At 30.1% G+C, this 25,472-nt stretch overlaps 4 protein-coding genes across 6 annotated transcripts; 2 read left to right on the top strand and 2 right to left on the bottom strand.

The window, feature by feature from the left end:
- Window positions 1-43: 43 nt before the first annotated feature.
- Window positions 44-1,277, bottom strand: LOC145744826 (H/ACA ribonucleoprotein complex subunit 2-like protein). Its single transcript, XM_082562777.1, has 3 exons — window positions 1,022-1,277; window positions 795-932; window positions 44-503 (listed from the first exon to the last, which is right to left on the bottom strand). The coding sequence occupies exons 1-3, from the start codon at window positions 1,211-1,213 to the stop codon at window positions 378-380; spliced, it is 456 nt and encodes a 151-aa protein (XP_082418903.1). The 5' UTR covers window positions 1,214-1,277; the 3' UTR covers window positions 44-377.
- Window positions 1,278-2,906: 1,629 nt separating this feature from the next.
- Window positions 2,907-6,765, top strand: LOC145746007 (gap junction Cx32.7 protein-like). Its single transcript, XM_082564185.1, has 7 exons — window positions 2,907-3,027; window positions 3,875-3,972; window positions 4,335-4,481; window positions 5,293-5,315; window positions 5,551-5,692; window positions 5,916-6,052; window positions 6,417-6,765. The coding sequence occupies exons 1-7, from the start codon at window positions 2,907-2,909 to the stop codon at window positions 6,763-6,765; spliced, it is 1,017 nt and encodes a 338-aa protein (XP_082420311.1).
- Window positions 3,417-8,846, bottom strand: LOC145744825 (tetratricopeptide repeat protein 33-like). 3 transcript variants are annotated; one of them, XM_082562774.1, is made up of 6 exons: window positions 8,711-8,846; window positions 8,515-8,631; window positions 8,061-8,142; window positions 7,858-7,968; window positions 7,338-7,479; window positions 3,417-3,999 (listed from the first exon to the last, which is right to left on the bottom strand). In XM_082562774.1, exons 1-5 carry the CDS (start codon window positions 8,830-8,832, stop codon window positions 7,360-7,362), a joined length of 552 nt encoding a protein of 183 aa, XP_082418900.1. In that variant the 5' UTR covers window positions 8,833-8,846; the 3' UTR covers window positions 3,417-3,999; window positions 7,338-7,359. The 3 variants fall into 3 exon arrangements, with proteins under 3 accessions (XP_082418900.1, XP_082418902.1, XP_082418901.1); XM_082562776.1 differs by having other exon boundaries at window positions 8,515-8,627; window positions 8,711-8,838; XM_082562775.1 differs by lacking the exon at window positions 3,417-3,999 and adding an exon at window positions 6,607-6,735.
- Window positions 8,847-9,174: 328 nt separating this feature from the next.
- Window positions 9,175-23,019, top strand: LOC145744821 (solute carrier family 35 member E1 homolog). The gene is made up of 10 exons (XM_082562771.1): window positions 9,175-9,283; window positions 9,488-9,572; window positions 9,780-9,912; window positions 11,072-11,204; window positions 11,308-11,378; window positions 11,544-11,681; window positions 12,058-12,204; window positions 12,946-13,038; window positions 13,117-13,263; window positions 22,304-23,019. The coding sequence occupies exons 1-10, from the start codon at window positions 9,274-9,276 to the stop codon at window positions 22,610-22,612; spliced, it is 1,266 nt and encodes a 421-aa protein (XP_082418897.1). The 5' UTR covers window positions 9,175-9,273; the 3' UTR covers window positions 22,613-23,019.
- The last annotated feature ends 2,453 nt before the right edge of the window (window positions 23,020-25,472 follow it).

The raw sequence follows: 25,472 nt of genomic DNA, 5'->3' as shown, positions 1-25,472 counted from the left end.
TAACAAAAAAGTTCAATTGTCTGATAACAGTCAACAAAATGGCTGAAAATAAATGGGGTTTTATTTAAATTATTCCTACAAATTTTGGATGTAGTGAAACCACTGTTAAACACCAATTAATATAAGAGTAAAATGGCAGTGAAGGCCTGCATTTAATAATGCACAATAAAAGTTTAAGTAACAAAAAATATTATCAGCTTTTAGGAATTAAAAAAGATTTATGTAAAAAATCACAACTTTTCACCACCCGAAAAGTGTTTCAAAATAACAGGACAAATTTGGAATATCCCGGCTATATATAATGAAAATAAGTTTTAACGTTTTCAAATCGTACAAAAAATGCTGATAAGTTACCCAGCAATGTTTTGAGTATTTGTTCAATATGGAGGTGGTAGCTTTTTAACGAGATCCATGCATTCATTAAATGTATCTTCATAATCAGAATGAGTTTTGACCAACATGCAGCAAGCAGGCCGCTTTGAACCGCTAGCTCCACCAAGATCCTAAAAAGAAACACAGATTTTACCACCAAAAAAAAAAAAAAAATGCTAATGAACACAAATTTTTCATATTATATACAAAAGCTACACAAAAAAGATTGTTTAAAAATAAAAATACCGCTAAAAAAATAAAAATACCGCTATAAAAAATACATTGTTTAAAAATAAAAAAAAATAAAATATGCACAATTTATGAGCAAATTTTGTAAAACAAAGAAAATTAGAAATGCACACTGCCCTATTTTTAAGATTAGAAGAATATAATGCTATAAAGTAAACATAACATTGAATTACTTGTTTAGCTGGTGTATAACAATATGGAATGTCTGCATCTTCGCACATTATAGGAATATGGCACATTACTTCAATTGGCCGAGTGTCCCCAGCAAAAACAACGAAACCCTTTTCTCCCTTCTTTAAATATTTTTGAACCTAAAATAAAATATGAAAAATTTGAAAACAAGTTTATTAAATTTTAAACTAAAATAATTTTATTGTTCGTTAATTATTAATATTTTTACCTCCTTTACACCTCTTCTTAGAGATTTCTGTTTCGACGCTTTTTTAATACATCTGTAAACTTTCTTGGTAAGTTTTTTAGAAGCTAATGGTTTTGCGATCGGATTTAGGTATTTTAATAACTCTTCATACGATTTTTTATCCTCTTGAACAACAGATTCATCTGCGATCGAATCATTTTTTGTTTTCCCCATTCTAGATTTATTTATTTTATCTGATTACGTTAATCTGTTAATGCAGTTAAAGGGTGGTAAATTTATTTCTAAAAATAAAAGAAATCATTAAGCACAACTATACTATGCTTTTATATAAATATATAGATAATTTATGGCCTAAAAACCTTAATTTTAACGTGAAAGTTTGCTACAATTTTATTGTTAATCGTTTCACATTTGCAAAAAAAATTTCTTCCAAACACGAGGGCAGGGTTTCCAAAAATAAAATTATTTCTAAAACATTTTCCAGAAATATTACGATGTTTATGCGACAAGTTACAACTTTGTAATTTTATATTTTTAGGTATTAATAAAATTTGTTACTACTTTTGTAATATATAAAACCATTTATTACACTATAAAAAATAAAAAAAAATTACAAACGTTTTTGATTTAAAATTTAAAAAACAGAAACTAGTTACGAGTAAAAACGTTTCTTTAAGTTAATTATATTGGGAAATAACATATCAAGCTTTCTTTTGTATTCAAATGTCTTGTTTAATAATGTTAAATAAAAAATATTTAATTATAAATATTAGGTTAATGAAATATATCCGCAATATTGACAAAAATGATTTCAACCTTCTTAGAAAGTTTTTAAATTCACTGTGACTAAGCATGGGTAGTATTGAGAAATGCTTAACCCACTTAACTAAAAATGACGTAATAAAAAAGAAATATAAAAAATATTCAAGAATTCATAAAACAAATAAAGTAGGCTACATAGAACAGTTATATTTTACTAAATAAATTTAATATTTTTTGGTTTTACTGCCTATACAGAAATAAAAAATTTAAATAGGATTTGATACTTATATATATTAGAAATACTTTCAAGACATCTAAATACTAGGGCATTAAAACAGTTAATGTTTAACTTTGGCTTTGCGGTTGTAATACAAATCTAAACTGGTCGAACAAAATAGCAGACGTGACTAAAAAAGTAAACTGAACAAAACACTTGTTCAGAAAATCTTCGAAGATTAATTAAAAGAAAAATATTAAAGTTAAAAAAGCTTGGCGTATACAACTGAAACGAAACTATTTAATTAAAATAGATTAAGTTTAACACAAGAAGTTTTTCTATCAAGTTTATAAAAAATGTTACAAAATTTTAAAGAATAGCTATACTAGATTTATTTCTACTATTTTTTAAGGGCGTTGTACTTACATGTATGATGTAGCGCAGTACAAACAAAAATGTTTTTATTATTTGAACAACATTAATTTATCACAAACGACCCAAAAGAAGAGAGAGAGATACAAGAGAAGCGCTTATAGAGATATTAACAACCCATTACAAGTCGGCATTTTTAAATACTACTCGCTTGTTGAAGTAGGCCTGCTCAGCTTGTTAAACGCTAGATACTAGATTGAGTTTAGCAATATTTTTATGCTTGTTACTATTAACAATTTAAAGTTATTTTAGATCGTTAGATTTAAAAAATATCAAGTTATTTATAAATTACTATGAAAAAGTGTTTTTGTATAAAATAGTCTGTGAGCCTATTGACTAAAAAAACGACATTCAAAATCAGATATTTTTTTAACTTGATTTTTAGAATTTGTCAAACAGAAGGAAGATAAAAATCCTAAATTATTTAATACTTACATAATAAATGTTAACAGAGATGAGTTAAAAATTTAAATTTAATCGTTTTAATACTGAATTATGGGTTGGCATATTGTTCAGAAGTTAGTTGAAGGAGTCGGCGAACATTCAACTTTAATTGGAAAATTTTGGATTACTTCATTTTTTATTATTCGATTTCTGTTAGTAATTTCAATAGCAAGTAAGTTTTACTATTTTTAATGTCTCCAATTTATTAAGTTTTTAAATTACTGTAAAAAAATATAAGATAGATCTAGATTCTAGTATTGCGCAATAATTTAAAGAACAAATTTCTTTGAGTTGAACTTTTTTTAGTAAAACCACAACGTTTTTATTAAATTTTTATTGTTTAAAGTACATTTGAATTTAAAATATTTTATATGTCATTTATTAGAAATTGATATTTAATATACACCAAATAAAATCATAAATTGAAAAACATGTATATAAAAATATAATAGTTCCTTGAGAAATATTTTATGACCACTTTAAATGGTGTGGTTATTACCTTAACAGCAAACAAACCCTTTCTATACCAAACAACTTGATTAAATTATCCAGTGCCATAAATTTACAATATTATTAAAGTTTGAGATAAGACTTTAAATTAGTTTGAACAACTAGCTATCTTAAGCATAAGCAAATATAGAAATAAGGTGCACCCTATATGTATCACGTACACAAAACGAAATACATTCTTTAATTGATTTAATTAGTATATTCCATAAATACCTTTTTTTAAATAAAATAGAGTACATTCAGTTTTTTTGTTTTACTAAGTAGTTTATTTAACTTTAATTTTTACCTAATGTGGCAATATTAATTATATAATATATTAAAGTTTAAAATAGTGACAGTTTTTTATTTAATTTGCCCTCTTAGATTTTTATTGCTTTTACTACTGATTTGTGACATATATAAATACGAATCTAACATTAAATATACGGTGATTTAAATAGAAAAACCTGCCTAACCAAATAACATGTTGTGTATTTGGATAAGTATAACTGTTTGTTGTTTTTATTTAGAAACAACGTGGTCCGACGCCCAGGGATCGTTTGTATGCAACACAAAATCTCCTGGTTGTAAGAATGTTTGTTTCAACGAGTTTAGTCCAATTGCCCCGGTAAGATATACTTAAAACATTATCAATCTATAACAAAAATAATAAAAAAATTTATAACACAAAAAAAATTGGCAAACTATTTTAAAGCTATACAAAAAAACAGATGTAAGTGTTTACCCTAAAAAATATTATCTAACTAAATACACAACGTAAGGTTATTTTAAATAAAAGTCAATTTTCGCTTTATCAGAACACACCTAGCACTTGAACCACCAAAAGTAAATAAACTTCAAGCTTTTATTCGTAAATGTTACGCAATTAAACTATGACAAAGCTTTTACGAAACTTATAAGTAACAGATTCCTATAATTTCACTAATATTGGACATACATAATTTTTTAATTTATTTTTTAACATTTCAGATAAGGTATTGGTTCTTTCAAATCTTAGCGGTTGGTATAATGTCTATTATATTTATCGTGTACACAAAACATAAAATAGCTCTAGTTCATCATGCTATTGGACACAAACGAAAATGGGAGCAGAAAAAAAGAGAAACGGTAACTTTTGTTAATTTAAAAAAAAAATTATAATTAATTTTATCACAGAAGCTATCACACCAAAACAAATTATAAAAAAGTTAAGTAATTTAAACTGTACCGTTTAAAAAGTGCGTTCCAATTTTAAAAGATCATTATTTTTAAGTCATTTAAGTAGCCTACCCACGCATTCTATTGTAGCTTATGCAACAATATGTTGCCGTCTTCTGGTTTAATAAGCGGTTTTTAAAAGGGCATTCTCGTAAAACACACTAGAAAAAAATCTTCAAAAAGGGTAAACCTAAATTACTGAGGTTTAAAACAAAACCAACCTTTATTTGAATAGTGGCTCGTCGTTAAAACCGACGTCACTTAATATTTACGGACATGTCATAGGCTGAGGTCGTATTTAAAAAACGATTTTTTAATAACTGGGTTAGTTGGGCGAGCTTTTATGCTCTGATACAATGTGTGTTGACTTTAAATGTTTGTCCAGTGTCTGTGTATAAAGTTATGCGCATCTCTGTAAACTAAATGGCTAAATATTTAAAATGTAAAGTGGGTTTTGATTTATATTATTCCATTAACTTTACTAAATTAACTCGATCACTTAAAGATTATGTTTCTTAAGCAAGTTTAAGCAAATTAACTTTACGGTCCTCGCCGATTTTTTGATTATTTTCACGATTCTGTTAAAACCGTCAACTACAAGTGTGATTTAATTATAATAGTGGTTATAATGTTGTTTAACAAACAACATTTTTTGTTTTGCAATTTTAGAAAAGAGCGCTTCGTGAGAAACAAGAACACGATCTCATGATTGCTTCAGTGGGGGAAGAAGAAGCAAAAGCTCTCAAGTCGAAAGTTACTGGTAAGCATTTACTTACATTTTGTGAGTTTCATTTTAAAGAGTTTTCAGTTGTTAAAACTAGAAGCATTAGGATTCTTAAAATAATTTAAAATGTAGCCATTTTATTTTACCTTTGCTTTCTTGTTGATTAAGTGTTGGAATTTTACACTGCCTTTGTTTTTACATTTAAAAGCAGGGGGATTACAACCATTTTTGGTTTAAATTATCTTTATCTTGTTTCACTTTAAGAAAAATTATTTACACTTTGTGTTTTACAGAGGTAAAGAAAGATGATAAGAAAGATGAACCAAAGAAAAACGAAGACGACGGCATTGCTACCAAATTAACAGAAGACAGTCCCGCCAAGTTATTTCTTGCCTACTTTTTCATGGTAAGTGTTTGACATGGACATAAAATTAAAACCTCACATTTTCATTATACATGTGTAACCAAATATACAAACAAAACTTTTAATGTTTGATCAGGATTTGTTAAATTAAGCATCCATTTGAAATTTCAGCAAATTTAACTTCATACAATTTAAGTCCCCACTTCACAGAGTAAATCTATTACCTCATAATAGCATGGAATAACATAATATTTGCATTGTGCAGGTGTTTGCCCGTTTAATGATGGAAGTGGGGTTCATGGTAGGCCAGTATTATATTTATACTTTCAAGTTTGTAGTTCCTGAATTATTCCAATGCCAGCACTGGCCTTGCCCTAATGTCGTGGACTGCTTCGTATCAAGGTAGGCACTAAACGAAAATAAGAAACAAATTTAACATAGAAAAGAATATACACAGGTTGAAGCATAAATAGAAAAAATATGCATTTAAATAAAACGTTTTTAAAGCGCGGGCAACTATCTGTTCCAACCATATTGCGACAAGAGATTTAATAACGTTATGGCTGGTTTTGTTTCTTATTTAAGTGGCCACATTTTCGATTGGATAGGATCTTTAAAAAAAAAAATGCTAAGATGTATAAATAGCAGATAAAATATCTTTTTTTACAGGCCCAAAGATAGGACGATATTGGTTGTTGCTTCTTTGTTAATTATTGTAAGGTTACCTTCGGTATAATTGAAAATAATTAAATTTCTTGTTTTACAGACCTAAAGAGAAGACAGTAATGATTTGTGCGTTCTATGCTACTGGTTGTGTTATGGTGGTGCTTAATGTGTTTGAACTTTACCATTTAAGTGAAAAGTTTGGTGAGGCATGGAAGACAAGACATCAGGACATAACCAAAGAAGTTTTCGGCGATGACGAAGGCCCCACTTTTCATGGGGCTGGACGAAATGTCGGAGGTTGGGGTAGGGGTATGGAGGGGGCCTATGAGATGTACCCATCTGGGTTTCCAGATGCTGTGGGTATTCCGACTTATTACTCGAGATACGGAAGATCAAGAGGAAGAAAACAGAAGTCTGCCCTGAACAAAGATCACTATGAATACAACTGATAATTGAATTATTATTTATAGTAAATGTAACAACTTTAGTCTGGTATACATACAGCTTATGAATTTAATTCCAATTTTGATAATTGACTTTATAAATCTAATAGCAAGAACAAAATAATGAACAAATTCTTTAATTTTTGTTATGAGCTATAAGCAATCATGTTAGCTTTAATTTGTTTTATATTTTTAATAACTGCTTTCAGTATACCATACTTTTTTTAAGAAAGTATTGGAGTAATGTCATATTTTTCATTTTTTGATACATTCAAAATAATGTTGTTCTGGTTCTCTGTAAATACTTTTTTAAATGTGATTTGTACTTAAGTAATGCCCTTTTACCATTAATTGTTCCAATAATGAATTTAAACTAAATAACTAACCATAACACCATAGTTTTAATATACTTAGCAACTCTTTTTTAACTTGTGTATGAACAATATATTATCGAACAAATATCCAAAATAAAACTTTTTTCTATTCATATATGTGCTTGCTAAGATTGACCAATAACCAGGCACATTCTTAAATAGAAGTTTACTAGATTTACCAAATTTATTAATAAACTAACTTACATTTGGATGTAAGTGGGTAGGGTCATCCATTTTCAGTTTGTAGTTGTGATTGTTTAATTGAAACTGCCCATTCTAAATCTTCAGTTTGTAAATCATTGTCATCGGGTTTTAGGTGCAGAGCACGGGAAAAACTTTTAATTGCCTTAACATAAAATATTAAATAAACGTGAATTATAAACACAAAGATTTGTTAAAGTATTTTTAAGGCGCTATAAATGGTGTGAACTCCTGCTGAGCCAGCACTTAATCAGCAGTATAATTATCGGGCAATTATAATCTATATCCGAAACTGCCACAGGCAACTTGAGACTGGGTCGGAGTAACTGATGTTACACTATGTTTAGGTCGTGCATTCGACCTTTCCACATCGAGGATAAAGATATATACAAAAAAAGTGAATTATAACAATTATTTTTATATTTTAACTCAAATTTTTAAATTATATTTTTGAAAAATGGTTAACATATTAGAGCAAATTTTAACCATATTAACCTTATAATAAAACATCATAGTTATTTACCATATCAACATCTCCATAGTTCATTTGTGCCCTTCCTAAAGTTTGCCAACCTATCCACCAAATTCTTTTCATCTCAACAACTTTTTCACCAAACTTTATCGCTTGAAAATCCTAAAACAAAATTTTAATAGCCTAATGAATTCACAGAAATTTTTTAAAGTCACATAACAAAAGTAATAAAAATGATAAATACTGATAATTACTTTTCTTGTTAATATATATATTTGAGAAAGCATTTCATATATCGTTTCATCTTCTGGTTGCAGTTCTCTAGCTTCATTTAACCTACATTTAATTAATATTAATATTGTTGAAATAAATTATTGTATAATCAGCTTTTTAATAGGTTTTAATAAATATTTAAAAAACGTATTATACCGGCAGCGTGGTGTAGTGGTAAGAACACTTGCTACACCACCATGAGGTCGTGGGTTTAATCCCCATTGCTCTCAAAGGCGCTATAAACGGTATGAACTCCTGCTGAGCCAGCATTTAATCAGCAGTATAATTACCGGGCAATCATAATCTATAATAATCCAAACAGCTAAAGGCAACACAAGATTAGGTCGGAGTAACTGATGTTACTCTATGTTTAGGTCGTGAATTCGACTTTCCCTCATCGAGGATGAAGATATATATAAAAAAATATTTTACAACCTTTCTATTGCTTCTTCATATTTATCTTCAGACACCAAGTTACTGCTTTCTTCTTTTAAATTTTTTACTTTATTCTTAACATCCTCTTTAGAAAAGTTTGGTCTCATTTTGATCTTTCTTTATATAATATAAATACTTAATAATGTTTTAGTATGAAAATATAATTAACAAATGTTAAACAAAAAAATATATTCACTTATTTTTTGTATTCAAAGATGAAACATTTTCTACGAAATCAAGTTCGTCCATAACAGAAATTGAAGGTTGTAACTTCTGACTTTTGGATTTCCAAACCATTTTTGGCTTCTTAGAATTCATATTTTAACTGTTAACCAGCAATACGTTTATTTGTACAACTTTAAAAAAATTTTCACGTTTATTGAATTGTACAAGCTGGGAAATCCCCAATATTCAGACAATTTATCCTCAATATTTTTAATATTTTATAATTTTAATTTATATCTGTGCGCAGCTTTACAAAATCAGTATCATACATTTTAATGTTTAAAAATATTATTTTAACTTAATTTAAGTTTATATAAGAACATATTATGTTTAAAACAGTGGTAATTTAAGTTTCAATAATTAATGACGTCATGTCTAAAACAGCTGATTTTAGAAGTGTTGTTATGATGAATCATTAGCTTCGGCTTTATATCATAGAAAACTATTTTACGAGTTTCGTTGAGCAGTTTATAGGTTTTAAAGTAAACATAGAATGTGTACCTTGTAGGTGTTAACTAATTGAGTTAGTTAAAAATGGAGAATTGTAAGTTAATATTCTGATATTAAAGTTTATTTAATTTCTATTTTAAATTGTATAAAATTTACAGTTTAAATTAAAAATATATAAAAGTACATACAATTTATAAAGTTTATTTAAATATAGATGCCTAAAAACCAAGTGTATTAATAACATAAATAAGTGTCTAATCCAGTTTTACCATTAAGGTTAAAACATTTTTACTTTCAGATACATTGTCAGAACAGGATGAAAAAAGAAACACAAAATTAATTATTCAAAAAGCAGCAAGGATATTTCTATTATGTGTTGCCTGGTAACCAAATTAATTAAGCATCTTACCAACTATATAATCTAATTGTTATACATTAAAAAAAGTATTTTAATAAGAAGCTTTGTAAATATATAAATTTATATAAAAAAAGTCAATATAATATTTATGTAAAAATATATAAGCCTATTAATTTGTTATTAAGCTATTGATATTTTATTATATTGACATATATATTAACATGGTGTTTAGGTATACTTTAAGTGCCACTGGGAATCTAGTTGGAAAAATAATTTTAAATGATTTTCCATATCCTACAACGTTGTCTCTAGCACATTCCATTGCTGTTGTTGTTTTCTTGGGACCCATTTTAAAATTATGGAAGGTAAACTAATTTTTTTTTTTTTTTTTTGTATATATCTTTATCCTCGATGTGGGAAAGTTGAATGCGCGACTTAAACATAGAGTAACATATGTTACTCCGACCCAGTCTCGAGTTGCCTGTGGCAGTTTGGGATATTATAGAGACTATATTTGCCCGATAATTATGCTGCTGATTAAGTGCTGGCTCAGCAGGAGTTTATACCGTTTATAGCGCCTTACTCAAGGGCGCTACAGCATGAGATCAGTGGGGATTGAACCCACGACCTCATGTGTGGTGTAGCAAGTGTTCTTACCACTACATCACGCTGCCGGTAAATATATTATTTTATGTAAAGTAAAATATAGTCCAAAAATTTACTACACAAATTTTGTTAGAGATTTAAGATAAAACATAATGAATCTATTTAGGAAATGTTATTAAATGGTGTATTATTTTGTATAGTAAATGACTAAGATACTTCTATGTATTGTTCAATATCCACAATAAGGGTGTACAAAAATTAGTATTTTTATTTACCATTGTATATATATATGTATAGGTAAATAATATTAAAAAACCCTTAAGTAAAATATTAGCTTATGATAGATCAATAGTAAAATAAAAACAAATAAAAGTTTCAATACTGGGAATAATGTAACTTGATATGAAGGATATAAAAGTGATTAGTGGAAAGTTTATTACACATGGGTGCTACCTATGCCTGTATTAAAATTTCATCTTACCATTGTACTTAAAATTAAACAGGAAATTATTCTCATATTACTTTTACTAAAGCCCCTTATATTTTGAAAGTCGTTTAATATGCGTTCCATAAAAAAATCTAAAATTTATAAAAAAAAAATATTAAAAAAATACCACATCAATAAAATGGAATTTATTAAAAAAATGTAATTCCAGATTACAAATAATTAGCTGAATTTTAATATTCTTAATTTAACACTGAGTAGTTTAAATTGTTAAAAATAGCAAATAAAATTACTTACTGTCAATTTACTTTTATACTACCTTTTCTTACATCACTTATAACTATAACTCGCTTTTTAATACACAACAAGTATTATTAAAACTGCTTGTGTCCTTTAAACCTCTTTTTAAACAAAATAACATAAACATTTTAACTTATTTTAAATTCTTAAAAATTTAAATAATTTTTTTTTAGATCCCACCGAGGGTTCCTTTATCAAACCAATATTATTTCAAAGTTATTTTACCTTTGGCATTTGGTAAAGTTCTTGCTTCAGTTGCATCACAATTTAGTATTTATAAAGTCCCATTATCGTATTCACATACAGGTTAGTTGCTTTTAGAAATCTCTAAAAAAATAATTTCATGAAATTTTTTTAAACTTTGAAAATAACATTTAAATTTTTTTAAATATTTTTTATGTGTTTTTAGTGAAAGCATCGATGCCAATCTTTACTGTTCTTCTTACTAGAATATTTTTTAAAGAGAAACAAAGTTGGTTGGTAAGCAAAAAACATTAAACATAACTTTACTTAAAAAATCGCAAGCAGTGTATTTAGAGTAATAGTCAATACAGTTATAAAAAATACTCCAATCTAAGCTTATTAAAAATATTATAATACACTAATACAAAATGTTTTTTTAATTTTTATTTTTAAAATTTTTAGGTGTATTTTTCTCTCGTTCCGATTGTAATAGGAATTGCAATAGCCACCGTTACCGAAATATCATTTAACGTTATCGGGTTGTTGAGCGCCTTATTCGCTACCCTAAATTTTTCCTTACAAAATATTTTTTCGAAAAAGGTAAAATTTGTTAATTTTTTAATAAACAAATGGTTAGCATGTATTGTGGTTATAATACATTGATTATTAGATTACATTTTACACATATAATACCAATGCCCCTGGGCTAAGATCAGTAAAATTACCACAACTAACTCGATATTTGTAACAAACTGGATAATTTACAAGTTGAACCCTATAGTTATAATAACCTTTAACATTTAGAAGTAACATTTAGGGCAGCTTTACCATATAATTTTAACAACCAAATAATATGGTTCTTATATAATGGTATAACCAGTATTTGACATGGTTTTACCATATGTTTAATTTATATTTCGGTTTTAAATTATTAATTTTTTTCAAAAACTAAAAGATTTTTTTTTATTTTTTAAAGGTCATGAAACAAACCAAAATACACCATCTACATTTATTAAACATTCTTGGTTTCATATCTTTTCTTATAACCATTCCTGTATGGTTGTTAACAGATGGTGTTAGATGGTTGCAACCAGCTATAGAGATAGAAGAAGAAAACCAACAAGTAAAAAGTGTTAAAATTATTTTTTTAATTCTTTTTATCCTATGCATGTTTTTCTTTATCAAAATGAAATTTACGCATTTTTTGTAAATGTAAGAGTTATTTTTATTGCCGGCAGAGGGCAGCAGAGTACTAATGTTAACGTAGTAGAAAACATTTTTGACATATTAATACAAAAATGTGGTATACCGATCATGGCATTATATTACCAGCCTAAAGGTTTGTGGTTCGAGCCGCACCAGTGCCTCACTATTCGGCCTTGAGCCCGGCGTTTACGGATAGCTCAAACACGTCACAACAGCGCACCATAACCCAAGAAAATGTATTACCTATTTTTGCGTTTCTGACTTGCGCGCATTGGTATATGTTATCCTTCAATAAAATTCCTTAATTAAGCTTATTTAAAAATGCTTTTAAACATTGCATTTAAATTTCTATGATTTAATAGTTAAACTTCGTTTTAAATAGACTTACACGGCCGATTGATAACATCAATCTTTTGATCCGAATTTTTATCGTAAATTCCGATTTAAAATAATTTAAAAAATCCTAACATTTATTTTACTTTAACAATATATAACGAATCGCGCATCAAAATTTAGAAATTTTTTTTACACATAACTCCATTCTACTTAGTTACGCGAATCTGATAATAATCGTTATAACCTATAACCCTGGATTTTGATTAATTATGTTCTCACATATTTGTTGGTTATTAATCTTTTATTTGTGTTTAAATGTTAGATGGCAAACGGAGTTTGGTTAATGATGCTTGTATTTATTGATGCCTTCTGTAATTTTGCTCAAAGTATGGTTGCATTTACAGTCATATCATTGGTAAGTGAGCACAAATTTTTTTTCATAAACACCACAATTAAAATTCCAAAATTTTGTTAAAATTTTTAATTTTTTTAGATATCCCCACTGTCCTATTCGGTAGCAAATGCAACCAAAAGAATAGCTGTAATCAGCGTATCTCTTATTGCCCTTAAAAATCCAGTCACAGCGACCAACGTGCTTGGAATGTTCGTGGCGATATCAGGGGTTCTATGTTATAATAAGGTGAGTTTGTGTGTTAAACTACATATTGGCATAAAGGGTAAACTGTAAGTTTTCTAATTTGTTAAAATATTTATTATTCTGCTACTTCGAAAATATGAAAAAATAAATTAAATTTTGTATAATTTTACGGAATTTACTTAGTAAAAATGTCAAATACTTTATAGTTTTACATGCTTAAATCTATGCAAGTTTGTACTTGCTATTTTTGCTGGCCAATTACAGGTTAAAGCTATGCTTGGTGTAATTAAATCATTCTAGTGGTATGACAAATCATTTTTGCAAAATTGCAATTATGTATTGCAAAAAAAGTGTATTTAAAAAAGTGTCTCTTAACATCGCTATTACAAAACGGAGTTTTTTCTTTATATTAAAAGTATTAATTTAAAAGTACACAATTAACAGAAATACACCACAAAAAAATTTAATAGAAGATTTATTTAATACTTCTTTAATAAGTATATTCTTTTTCGTAATCAAAATAGGTAGGCTAAGATTTTTTACTCGTTTTTAAAGTAGTACTAAATAACAAACGCTTTTAAATTTACAAATCACAAAATTATTTAAAAATAATTAAAGCAAGTTAAGTTAACTTTCTCAATTAGGTTAATTTATAAACACAGTTCTTTTTAATAAAATCAAATATACTCTATACAAACGGTTACTAAATTAAACAAAATTTAGTTTTTTTTTAAACTCTCAAAATTTGCAAATTTAATTAAATTACTGAGCCTCCATTTTTGAGGTAAATCTTGCCCCAAACTATCTTATCGCCCCATCTTGCCCCCGTATCTTAACCAGATGTTATCTGGAACCCCTATTCTCACGTTTCCCTAACAGTTTCTCACCCTTGGTGGTATGGGGCCCTTTTTTAAAATTCGGAATTTTTTGTTTAATATTAATAATAATTTAAATTATAAATGTTTAAATTTTGTTATGCGTTATCGTTTAACATTTAAGAAGCAACAAAAAAAAGAATTTATTAACTTTTAAAAACTTCTTTTAGAGTTCGTCCATTTTGTGTAGTGAATTAAGTAAACAAAAATAAATTTTAAACAAAGTTTCGAATACTGTACAACGCTTTATTTAAAATTTTATATTTAAATATACCCCTAATCATACATTTAATTTCTGTATTTATTTTAATTAAATCTGTTGGTTAAAAACTTGTTTAATAATAACCCTAATTTTTTTTATTAAATAGTTTAATTTAAAACAACAAACATTTTAAATTCGCAAACAAAAGCAAATTTGTATCAGCTTTAAACTAACATTCACACCAGCATATCGCTTTAAAATAACAAATTCGCTAAAAAAAACTTGAAAAAAAAAACGAAAGTTACATCGGTCAGTACGGTCAGTTGCTATGTCGGTCACTTAGCAACTATCCGATTACGCTTTACCCACTGATCTTACTTGACCCCAATTACCCACCACAATCTGGTGCCTTTGAGGGTGGAAACAAAACCCTAATCACCCGTGTGAGGGTCAGTTCTGCACCCGTACCCAGACCTATCGTCGCCAGGCCCCCTTAAAGCAAATTATCTACCCAACTTTTTTTCGGAAATTAAGTTTTTCGCACTTCTAAGATAAATTGAGTTTTAATTGCTTTTTAAATAGATTTTGATTTTTCAGACAGAAAATAAGTTTATTTTGTGTTATTAAAACGCGTAATGCAATTAAAATAAGGCCTTTTTATCGCACTAGCTAATAATTTAAATAAAATATAGCTTCAAAAAAACAACTATCGGTAAATTAATCAAAGTAGTGTTTAAATTTAAACCTATAAGTATTTTCAATAAAAAAGGTGAAAAGAAAAAAATAAATTCCCGAAATACAAAATGGCGGAAATTGGACGCCCGACTTGTGAAGTGCAACATTATCATTCTAACGCTTTAAACTAAAATTTTTAAAAAGAACCTAAGTTATAGAATTCTGCTTAAGCTTTTTTATTTATTTGAACCTTACCATTTTGATGGATTGGCAGGCTCGCTAATTAAGAAAACCACGTGCATCCAATATACTTAAAATTTAAGTTAGATTTATTGCCGCTCGTACAAATTTATCATCGTTATTTAATATGAAATGTTTTGATCTATTGTTGGGTTGGTTAATTTATTAAATTTTTCGGGTTCTTCGGATGGTTATAATTAATAGAAAAAGCACGCGGTTTTTAATCTTATGTTTTTGCTTTTTAAACTTCAAAAGTTAAGTTGAAACGGCCTATAGATAATAATTTACAAAGTTTTGCAAAATTTTTGGTAAAATTTAAATATGGGTCTTGGTTTTTCTGAATCCAAAGTTCACTTGTGAAAAATTGAATATTCAATTGCGCGCTATACCTAATTTTTTAGGTACTTTTACATTTGAGAACTATTTTTTGGGGAGTTTAATTTGTTTTTAGTTTTTTTTATTTAATTTTGATTAGGTTTGGTTATGCAAAAAATGTTAAGTCCGGCCTAAGTTATCCTTTTTTATCAACTCTCTCGTTTTCACACCAATTCTCTCACTTACAATTATGTTATTGCCATCATTGAACGCGTGTTAGTTTCCCGTAGATGTTATCAGCTAGCCTTGCAACTCGGAATCAAATCTTGTTCTTATTTTAACCTGAGAAGTGCTCTATGTTTGGGATTGCTACAAACATAATTGGCTTTAACGCATTCCTTAATCTCTCGTCTGACATTCACGGTCGGGCTTGCAAGTAGGCCTAAAACGAATTTCTTTAAAACAAAATTTTGTTTTCTAAAATTGCTGCATTTAGGCTAAAAATATCTTTTTAAAGCTTTAAAATCAACTCAAATCTTGCTAGGAAAGAAAGAAGACTGGGTTTAAATTATAATGTGCTAATATAAAAAGCAGGTTGTTAATAGCTAAACTGGAAATGCTAACTTTTTTAAATTACTCAAACTAGCCACAATCTTGCTGTTGTAGTTTCAGAAGTGGTTTTCCTAATTTCTGCCTTTCAAAAAACTACAACGCTCTTGTTTGCATAAGACTGAGATTTTTGAATGGGGTAAGTCAACAGAAAATTCCCTCTGAGCCCCCGTTTCGCTTTCGAGATAATCGACAGACGTTACATTTGCGTTGACATAGCCTCACCGCTATGCAAACATACCGGTTCTCATTTTTCCCGGCTTTTTTGACCCTGTGTAAACCAATGTGTGGACAGCATAAGGTTACAATGCACACATTGTCGGCACACGACCCTATTGCTAAAGTAAACTTAGTGTTTCCGACTTTTTTGAAGATAAATTGAGTTTATAAGTTAGGTCAATTTGAAAGTTTTTGGCCGCTCGGCATTAGTGGCTGTTTGCCAGGAAAAAGTTTGATAATTAAAGGACAAATATGCCTGTGTCTTGCTAACAATTGAATTTGTTTCATAAATTAAAAATGGTCGATATACCTACTACTGTTTGTTTTGGAAAATATGTTATTTTTCGTGACACTTTTCTACAATGTAAATTTTTTTGAGCTACCCAGTAGCAACAAAAAGCTGTTTTTATCGCGAAGGTTGACATTTTTGAACGATATTTTGACTTGCTCTGCTGCAGTTGAAAACAACAATAAACAGGCGATTGCCATCTGCCCATCATAACATATCATAATATTTTGCACGACATTTGCCACCATCTTGTTCAATAATTTCTATTTTGTGTCGCCGCCAATTCAAAAAGGGCGGGGACTCCAACACCACACCCAAGTCCAACAACGCGTCATCAATATAAAACATTTCTTTAAACACTTTACATTAGGGTCCACAAATTTTTAATTAATTTAATTATTTTCATAGAAATTGAAGTGATTAAGGCCTTAATCAAATGCTTGCCATAGTAACTTTTGTTTTTAATGGCACCAGCCTCACTTTAGTGCCGATAATTAAAGTACAAAGACCTCTGCTTTGTCACGTTTTACGTTTGTGGCCTTGGAAATGTTGAAAAATCGGAGATAAGCATCTGGTTTGCCTTGACTTTTCACCATATTATTCTTTGTATCCATTTGTGTTCAATAACTGTATTGTATATTACTAAAAAAGCGTGGAATCGCTATCTGAACGAACCGGGTCTTGATATTGAATTTCGAGTGATATTTACGGTTACTTGACACTGTCTTTGTTTTCTAATAACCCAATTAGTTTTATTTAAGGCAAAACTTGTCAGACTTCGGCGATGTATTGCTGGATTTCACGGCCAGTCGTCCCGATAAGCCTGACAAATGTATGTGAGGTTAATTCCTTATTTCCAAAAACACGCACCACAACATTTTGCAGCTTTATTTTAATATATTATGACAGCACAGGCCGATAAATCACGTGGCAAAGGCCCAAGCAATTTCCTTTGCAATTCTGGCAGTCGACTTAATTTTTCAGTAACCCAATACTTTTTGCGTAGCCAAAAATTGCGCCAAAATGTATTGTTAGAGAATAGGTATAGATGATTTGTAGGAATTTAAAGGATTTATAATCTGTGCGCCACTTGAGACACGTGCTTTGTGAGCGTTTAACTGTGCGAGCCTTAAGAAAAAGATGACAGGCCGATTGTCAAGCTTATTTACCATACCTAGGTGGTCGCAATCTTATTGGGTTACAACATTTATCAACCGACACCTTTTTTACCCCCTGTCTGGGTTATTGTGAAATAGTTAAGAGGCTTAAAAATGGATTTTGTGAAACAAGGTCACTGAAATTCTGTTTATTACATTCTTAAATCAAGTTACTGGAATAATGGTGGAGTAGTTACTAGTTAAAATTTGGGGGTTATTTTTTAAATTTTAAAAAATTCCTGTGATACTGTATTTAGCATTTTTGTACACGGTTCTTATGTGTTTACCGTGATTAAATTATTCACCTTTATTTGTTCAAAACTTTTCGCAGTGTTTACGGACGAATAAATTTCTAATTTTTCGATGACCATTACACGTAGTTATTTTTCCACGTCCACTTCAAATTTAATCGAATTCCAATCTAAGCCCTCGAGTAAAATAACAGGTACACTAAATTGCTCACTTGAAGAGGGAAGGAAAGTAAATTTACCAGCCCACCGGTCATTCCAGCCGGACAGCACTTCTAATTACTTTGCAACGGAGTGCGTCATTTACGCTAGAGCGGTTCCGTCCCGACGTTAAGCCAGCGCGCGTCCCTCCGACTTCCGTTGTTATTCTACGCTAACATCACGCTAAGGCTTATCGAATTATATCCACATGTATTTACTATTACGCTTTTTTGCCGAATTGGGATTATCTGTCAACGCATTGCAATCGCTTCCACTCGACCCAATTGCTGGTTCTGTCGTAGTGGGATCACGTGACTGCCTGTTTGGGTAGGAACGATGCCTAAAGCTGTTGTTGTTTTATAAGGGTATAACAACTAAATAAATATGATAGATTGTGGAGAAAGGTGTGGGAACATCGTACGTGGGTTAACGTGGTGTATTTTCGTACAACTTTTTTGCTAAAACTTTGTTTTATTTGGCTATGATTTCATTATTATGTCATTAAATCATCAGAAAAACATTTATTCCAATTTTTGATATTTATTTTGATGGATATCTTAGTTTTTTATTCCGAAAATAGTTTTACTTTCTCGACGATTAACAAGACAAACGAGCACCTGTGATATCACATTATGACGTCATACGTAGGCAGCTTTATGCGCTTTTAATTCCCCGGTATTTTGTACCTGTCAATCACCCCCCTAAATCGCCACCGACGACGAAAAAAAAATTCAGTTTTAATCGATCCTAAATATTCTGAACGAGTAATTTTAACTGGTATTGAAGCCCATGCAAAAACAACAGCGACTCCTGTATATCCAAACAAGTTTTATTCGCGCTGGTTTCGAGTACATTATCGGCTGTAAGGACAAGCATTTAGTAGGAATTGTTGTGTTAATTTTGGTCATGCGTGTACTACGTATATATAGCTGTGATTGAAACGCATTCGATACCGATTAATCAAGGGCCTTAATGTGGCATCCATTAGAGCCCAATTGTTGAAGCTTGGGTGATTTGTGACGTCATCTTTTTAGAAAAATGTGACCACGTGATTGCAATGGAAAATTCTTGCCTGTAATGTGGGACATTTGTAGTCAAATAAAAAAATTATTCTTAGAATAGAAAATCATTTATTCTTACTTAGCCCCGTTTTTGGCATTTCCTTGTTAGGTATAATAGGATTAAATTTGGTGAAATAATTTCCTAGAATTTTTAATGAAAATATTTTTACTTTTATGTCGCTTTTCGTCATCGATTTTGTTGTGTCATAATTAAAAAATACAAAGATTTTCTGACGTCAAACAAGTAATAATATCCTCGAAATTTTCGATGAAATCATATAAAATGTCAAGCTCACAATTAAACCTTCAAATTAAACCGATTCACCCCAAATTGACCCCGTTTTTGGACCCCCTTCTCCCGTTTTAAACCGACCCACTGTCTAGCGATCGACGATGAAAACTTTCGTTTCCGATTTAAGGGTCACGTGACATGGAGATTTATTATTATTGTTCGTTTGTCTTGTAATATGCGCTACGTCGACTTCGTATCGAGTATTTAACAATGAGAAATGACGTTTTGGCTTGAGGACAATATTGTCTTGATTTCTACGACGGTGGGAACATAATTTTTTCGTTGTTATCGTCGTTTTTTGCCGTCAGAATTTCATGTTTTTAGCTTTCTTAGAGGGTGATTAATCGAAAAAAATCAACGGTCTTGCGATAAAATCGTACAATTTGTACATGGTTGCATAATTGCCTAAAGAATATTAAACTATAAAATTGGGATTTTGGGCTATAACCTGCACTTCTAAAAAACATAAATTTATAAGGCTGAGATTGTGGGCTAATATTTTGAACCTTTATCATTTTACCATTAAAAATTAACCTTGAACTAATGCAAAATTGGGTCTATAGTTTGAAATATATTGGCATGTATATACATATCTACCAAGTTTACAATTGCTTATGAATTCAGTACCAATTTAAATTGCATTTTGAGTATTTAAATCAGATTTTTTTTTGCTACTAAACTCGGATTCCCGTTAATGAAATTTCATCCAAAATCCAATCAATCAAAAGCCCACTTACCTTATAGTCACGTGACCTTCGTTCGCGGCGTCATGGTCGTCTCTAGATTTCGTGATTACTCGATGACGAACAACCCCGATAATAATTGATCACACATCGTTGGCCCTGTGTGGTCTTGTGACGTCATTTCGTTGGACGTGACGTCATCTTCTTGTGAGTGATGACGTCATAGAGGCATTCCGGACCCCACGTACTATGTAGAAACAAAAATAAGTTTTGTTGGTATTTTTGTTAATCTTGTGTTAGTTTTAGTTAGTGTGATATATTTGTTCAAGTATTAAGTTGTCGGAATACAAGGAATTAATAATGTGTGAACATGATTTATCTAAATTTAACCCCCCCCCCCCAAAAAAATCCAAAAAAGTAACCCTCCCCCCAAAAAAAATTCAAAAAAGTAAAACCCCCCAAAAAATCCAATCTCTCAAAAAATGTAACAAAGTAACCCCCCTTCAAAAAAAACATCTAAAAAGTAACCTCCAAAAAATATTTAAAAAAGTAACCCCCCAAAAAAAAATTTAAAAAGTAACCCCCCTAAAAATTTAAAAAACTATCAACAAAAAAGCGTTTTTAAAATTTAAAACACTCTAAAAAAAAGATTAATAATAGGATATTAAATATAGGCGGCAAACCATTAATATTCTTTTAAACGTTTTCTGATTTTTTGATCGTCGATCTTTCTTGGCGTCGCAGGATCGTTATTAGTAATCTTAATGCGATTTACAATCCTTCCACTTGTAAGTGTATGTAAAGATTAGGGGTTCGATCGCACTTCTTACGGTAGCGTTACCTCGCCGCGTTGCAGACTAACAGGCGACGCCGCGTGACATATCACTGTGACGTCACAATGCCCACTTATCACCTCCGATCGAGATAGATCCCCGGGTTCTCGTTGGAATGTCCGAATTCGTGGAAAAATTTTGTATTCATTTTTAAGACCTTTTTTGTGTAAATTATTTTTAAAAAATTTATAATTTAGGTGCCTCTGTATAAGTTTATGTATAAACTCTGTTTAAAGCTGTTTTAAATACGTTTATTTTGCTTAAAAATAGGTTTTGTAGGGACCTTCTTTGATAAAACTTGAATTTTATCATTTAAGCACTATTTTCAAAACCAAATGCTGGATTTTTATTTTTAAAATGTCAAATATTTATTTAAATTTTTTTTGATCGGTGGTCATCACTTTGTCCCGACCCCTTATTTCCCATCTCCCATCATAATTTATATCGAGTGGCGACCGAGAGTCTCAGGTTAGCACTTGTCTTGCCCACTCTCTCCTACGCGAGGCTGGGAAGATAGGAAAATGATTTATAATCCCGCTTATGCTTTATACTATTAACAAGGGACACGCAAACGGTGGGTCGTAAAGTAATTCTTCTTATAAACTATATAGTCTTTCATATAGCATTTTTCTAGTTCTGTTAACTTTTAGAATGTTAAATAAGTGTTTTTTACTCTAATTAATGCATTATACCAATAGTTAACCCCCCATTTTGTTGAAACCCGTTTTGACCCCTTAGCACCGAATATTGAACGCCCCTGTCCAGTATAAGGCCCTCTAGATATGATCAGGCTTGAGAATAATATACGGGAGTCTAAGCACCTCTTCAAACCAAGCGAATCTGATGAATGCCACTCGTTTTTGTGTGCGTAGAAATTAATAATATCCTCAATCTCTGAGCCTTGATCATTCTTGATTTCGTGGTCGCACGAAAAGTGACTTCTCGAGTTTAAAAGTATTTTATCTCGCCCACGAAGAGCAATCATTTATCTTTTTAAATTCAACTCGAGAACAAAGGAGATTTATTTATTTTTTGATCAACAAACAATTTTAAAAACTGTTATTCTTGGGGATTTTTAAGCTATTCAAAACGCTCTATCTACTCTTATATAAAATACTTTTATTTTTACAAATTAATTTTTATTTTTACAAATTAATATAATTTTTTTTATTTTATTTTTAAGGCGAAATTTGACCAAGCTCAAGCTAAACTTGCAAAGTTGACTTTACCCACCACTACCCCACTTTTAAACCCCGTGACCGCCGCCACGCCACAAAAAACCAACGGCTTCGTGGCACTTATGCCACCGATCGAACAAGTCACCGAATTCGACAACCCAGACCGAGATCACGTGACCCATCACCGCTTACATCACAATGGGGTAGCGGGTCACGGCGTCAATAAGTTCACCATGGACAGCGATCACCCACATGCCCCCGGTTATTCCCCGTTTGTGCGAACTCACACCATGATCAAACAGCACGACGTCTAAGAAATCGTTACGTCATCATTTCCTTAGCAACAAAACCGTTTTAGTCCAATAAAACGCATACGTTGAAGCCAAATGAATTTTTTTTCTTTTTTTTAATAAATTAATTAATTGCAACATGTTAGCATACACCGCTGTTTACACATTCTTTCACCCTTTTACTAACCCCTTTTTAAACAAAATTGCACTATTTATAGGTATTCACACAACTTTTAGCTTATACACAATAAAAAAAATCATGCTTTGTTATATGCTAGCTATATAGAAGTTTCTTAACTGTGTTTTAACATGACATGTACTTTACATAACTTCTGTTTGTAGTTGTTGTGCAATTTTTTTCTTGTAATTTATTTTAGAATGTATATTACCGAGTACGAATTTTAAAGCTTTTGTAGTAAAATAAAAAAAGATCATTGCAAACTGTGCATTTTGTTATTAAATATTACAAGTCCAACCAGGTATTAGGTTAAATTATAAAGTAGTGACCGATATGTAAATTAAATTATTAAAAAAAAGACTTAAAAACTAAAAAGTTTTAGCATTTATCTTCTAGCGTAAGAAATTTTAACATTGAAGTTTTTAAATGAGACTTAGTCGTTTTTAATTTTAAAAATTTACTGTGATTTAAATGTGAAATTGTAAGAATAGTCGTTAGTGTTTTCGTCAATAATTTGAGATCACTTAATGTCAAATATCCACTCAATCGGGAGGTCACGTGATATTAGTTTGCAACTGTGTCCAAATCACCTGTCAACAAATACCAGCCTGCTAACACGATCCTAACAATTACGATTAAGCGCATTTTAGCCATTAAAAAAGGCTGAATTTATTATTAAGTGACTTTTGTTTTGTAGTAGCATTTAAAACATATTAAAATTTGCATTAAAAATTCGGGTAAATGCTTTTAATAATACAGTAATAATTTTTGATGCCACGTTGCTGCGAAAATTAAACCACGATTTTTAGGTTCTACCCGAACGGTACAAGCGCCACTTCAGATTTTTTCTCGCCAAAGATACCCGGCGTTACCTTATCGCGTTCAAAGGGATTCCTACTTCTCAAAAGATGTCCAAGCAGATAACATGAAATTAGAGGCTTCACTCACTGACAACCTGCTGTAGGAAACCGTATTTTGATCTCGCGCGGGGTCATGCATCGTTAATATTGTGATTAGGGCCCCGTCGGCCTAACTTTTAATCCCATACCCAACTCAGAACAAAATTCAACTTTTCCAGCTTTAAACAATTGTAATTATAAAAATTTGTGTATTTACCTTCAATATTTTAGCGGATTTTGTACAGTTTGTTTTGGAAATTTGCTTTTTAGCTTCATTGGGTTGACAAAGGCATTTTAGAAAGTACGCCAAATCAGAATTTCAAGTTTCTGTAAAAATAAATAATGTTTAATTATGAAAATATAAAAACTAATATAAAAAATTTAATTTTTAACTAGCTAAGTTAACAAAATACAAATGCAAACTTAACATAAACAAAAACTTTTAAAAATGGGTTTAGCGGCCTGGGCTTTAACTTTTGAAAATCAGCACCTGGTACTTAAAGTCAAACCGATAATACCAGGTTTAAAGTGATACAATCGCCTAAACAACCCCTTTGTTAAAAACTACAGATCGGAAAAATCTTAAGTTACTCAGCAATTTTTGCTTTGCTGTAGGATTATGATAGGTGTAGACGTATTATAAGATATTATACCGCACGTGGATAGGATTTTAACTTGTTTATATTAAAGTAAACCCTGTTAACTTAACTGTTGGTCCAAATATAAAGCCTACTGTCTTACAATAAAACAGTTGCACAATTTTGTAAATACAAAATAACATAAGTCTTTATTTATATAAAGATTTAAGTATGTAAAATTAATCTGCTACAGTTTTATTAAGATTTAAACTTTTTTGTTGAGTCATCTGTCTTGTATTTGATGCCCTTTAAACAACCTAAACAAGCATGCTGACAGGCTGTAACTGAGTAAATAGGTTAAATGACATGCATCCAAACAAATTAGGCTTTAATTTTTAACAAACCTAAGAGCGAGCGTTTATTTACATTGGTTACTGATTTAGCACATTTACTCTTAAATAAAGTATCTGTGGGAATTTTTTTTTTCACACTGCTATGAATATCCCAATAAGTTGTTTTTGCAGTTGGTTTGTATCAAATTTTGTGTTTTTATTGAATCTGAAAGTGTTGGTGTAGTAGATTCATTGACTATTCTACAGCACATGTTGTTTGTTGGGTTAACTGCTTTAATAACACAGTTGTAATCTTAGAAGTGCATTATATAATATTGTATACACACCTATGACAAAGGCACAAGGTAAACTGTTTGATTATAAGGCAATGTCTGTAGTAACATTTAGCTGAAAGTGTTGTATACACAACGGCCCTTGGACGTGTGTCCCAACCTAACTAAGGCCTTTATACCATTTCCTATAGTGCTGCATACACAAGCTTATTTTGGTAGTTGATATTGGTGCATTGTCGATACATAATATTTTTATTGCTGGCCCTTATAAAGATTTGTGATTGTAAGGTTGTGTATAATCAAACACATTTATTTTGAGGTAATCCGAAAGTGTTTTTGTACACAGGTCAGTAAAGTACACATGTTGTATTTGGTTCAGTCATAACATATCTTTATGTAAACTATGGTATATGAATATGAAATAAATGTAGCTTTCTTTTGCTGGTACCTAGGACATTTTTACCAGAAAAATGACTAAATTTACATACTTTTTTACACAAAAAATATAAAATTTATTATGTTAATAAAACTTTAATACCTAAAGTTATTTTTTGCTTAATCATTTTAAAAATTAGGTTTTTAAATTTTGTGACATTTTAATAAA

This window comes from Corella eumyota, chromosome 3 (genome assembly GCF_963082875.1).
Source record: "Corella eumyota chromosome 3, kaCorEumy4.1, whole genome shotgun sequence".
Classification (NCBI taxonomy): domain Eukaryota; kingdom Metazoa; phylum Chordata; class Ascidiacea; order Phlebobranchia; family Corellidae; genus Corella; species Corella eumyota.
This window is presented reverse-complemented; position numbering and strand designations above follow the sequence as displayed.

Excerpts from the sequence above, each read along its gene's own strand:
- LOC145744826 (XM_082562777.1), bottom strand. The coding sequence starts at position 1,213 with ATGGGGAAAACAAAAAATGATTCGATCGCAGATGAATCTGTTGTTCAA. Across the intron at positions 933-1,021 it reads TAAGAAGAGGTGTAAAGGAG|GTTCAAAAATATTTAAAGAA; the intron begins GTAAAAATATTA and ends ATTTTATTTTAG. Across the intron at positions 504-794 it reads GTTATACACCAGCTAAACAA|GATCTTGGTGGAGCTAGCGG; the intron begins GTAATTCAATGT and ends GTTTCTTTTTAG.
- LOC145746007 (XM_082564185.1), top strand. The coding sequence starts at position 2,907 with ATGGGTTGGCATATTGTTCAGAAGTTAGTTGAAGGAGTCGGCGAACAT. Across the intron at positions 3,028-3,874 it reads GTTAGTAATTTCAATAGCAA|AAACAACGTGGTCCGACGCC; the intron begins GTAAGTTTTACT and ends GTTTTTATTTAG. Across the intron at positions 5,693-5,915 it reads TTCTTGCCTACTTTTTCATG|GTGTTTGCCCGTTTAATGAT; the intron begins GTAAGTGTTTGA and ends TGCATTGTGCAG.
- LOC145744825 (XM_082562774.1), bottom strand. The coding sequence starts at position 8,832 with ATGAATTCTAAGAAGCCAAAAATGGTTTGGAAATCCAAAAGTCAGAAG. Across the intron at positions 8,632-8,710 it reads TCTTTGAATACAAAAAATAA|AAAGATCAAAATGAGACCAA; the intron begins GTGAATATATTT and ends TATTATATAAAG. Across the intron at positions 7,969-8,060 it reads TATATATATTAACAAGAAAA|GATTTTCAAGCGATAAAGTT; the intron begins GTAATTATCAGT and ends ATTTTGTTTTAG.
- LOC145744821 (XM_082562771.1), top strand. Across the intron at positions 11,379-11,543 it reads AAGAGAAACAAAGTTGGTTG|GTGTATTTTTCTCTCGTTCC; the intron begins GTAAGCAAAAAA and ends TAAAATTTTTAG. Across the intron at positions 13,264-22,303 it reads GGGTTCTATGTTATAATAAG|GCGAAATTTGACCAAGCTCA; the intron begins GTGAGTTTGTGT and ends TTTATTTTTAAG.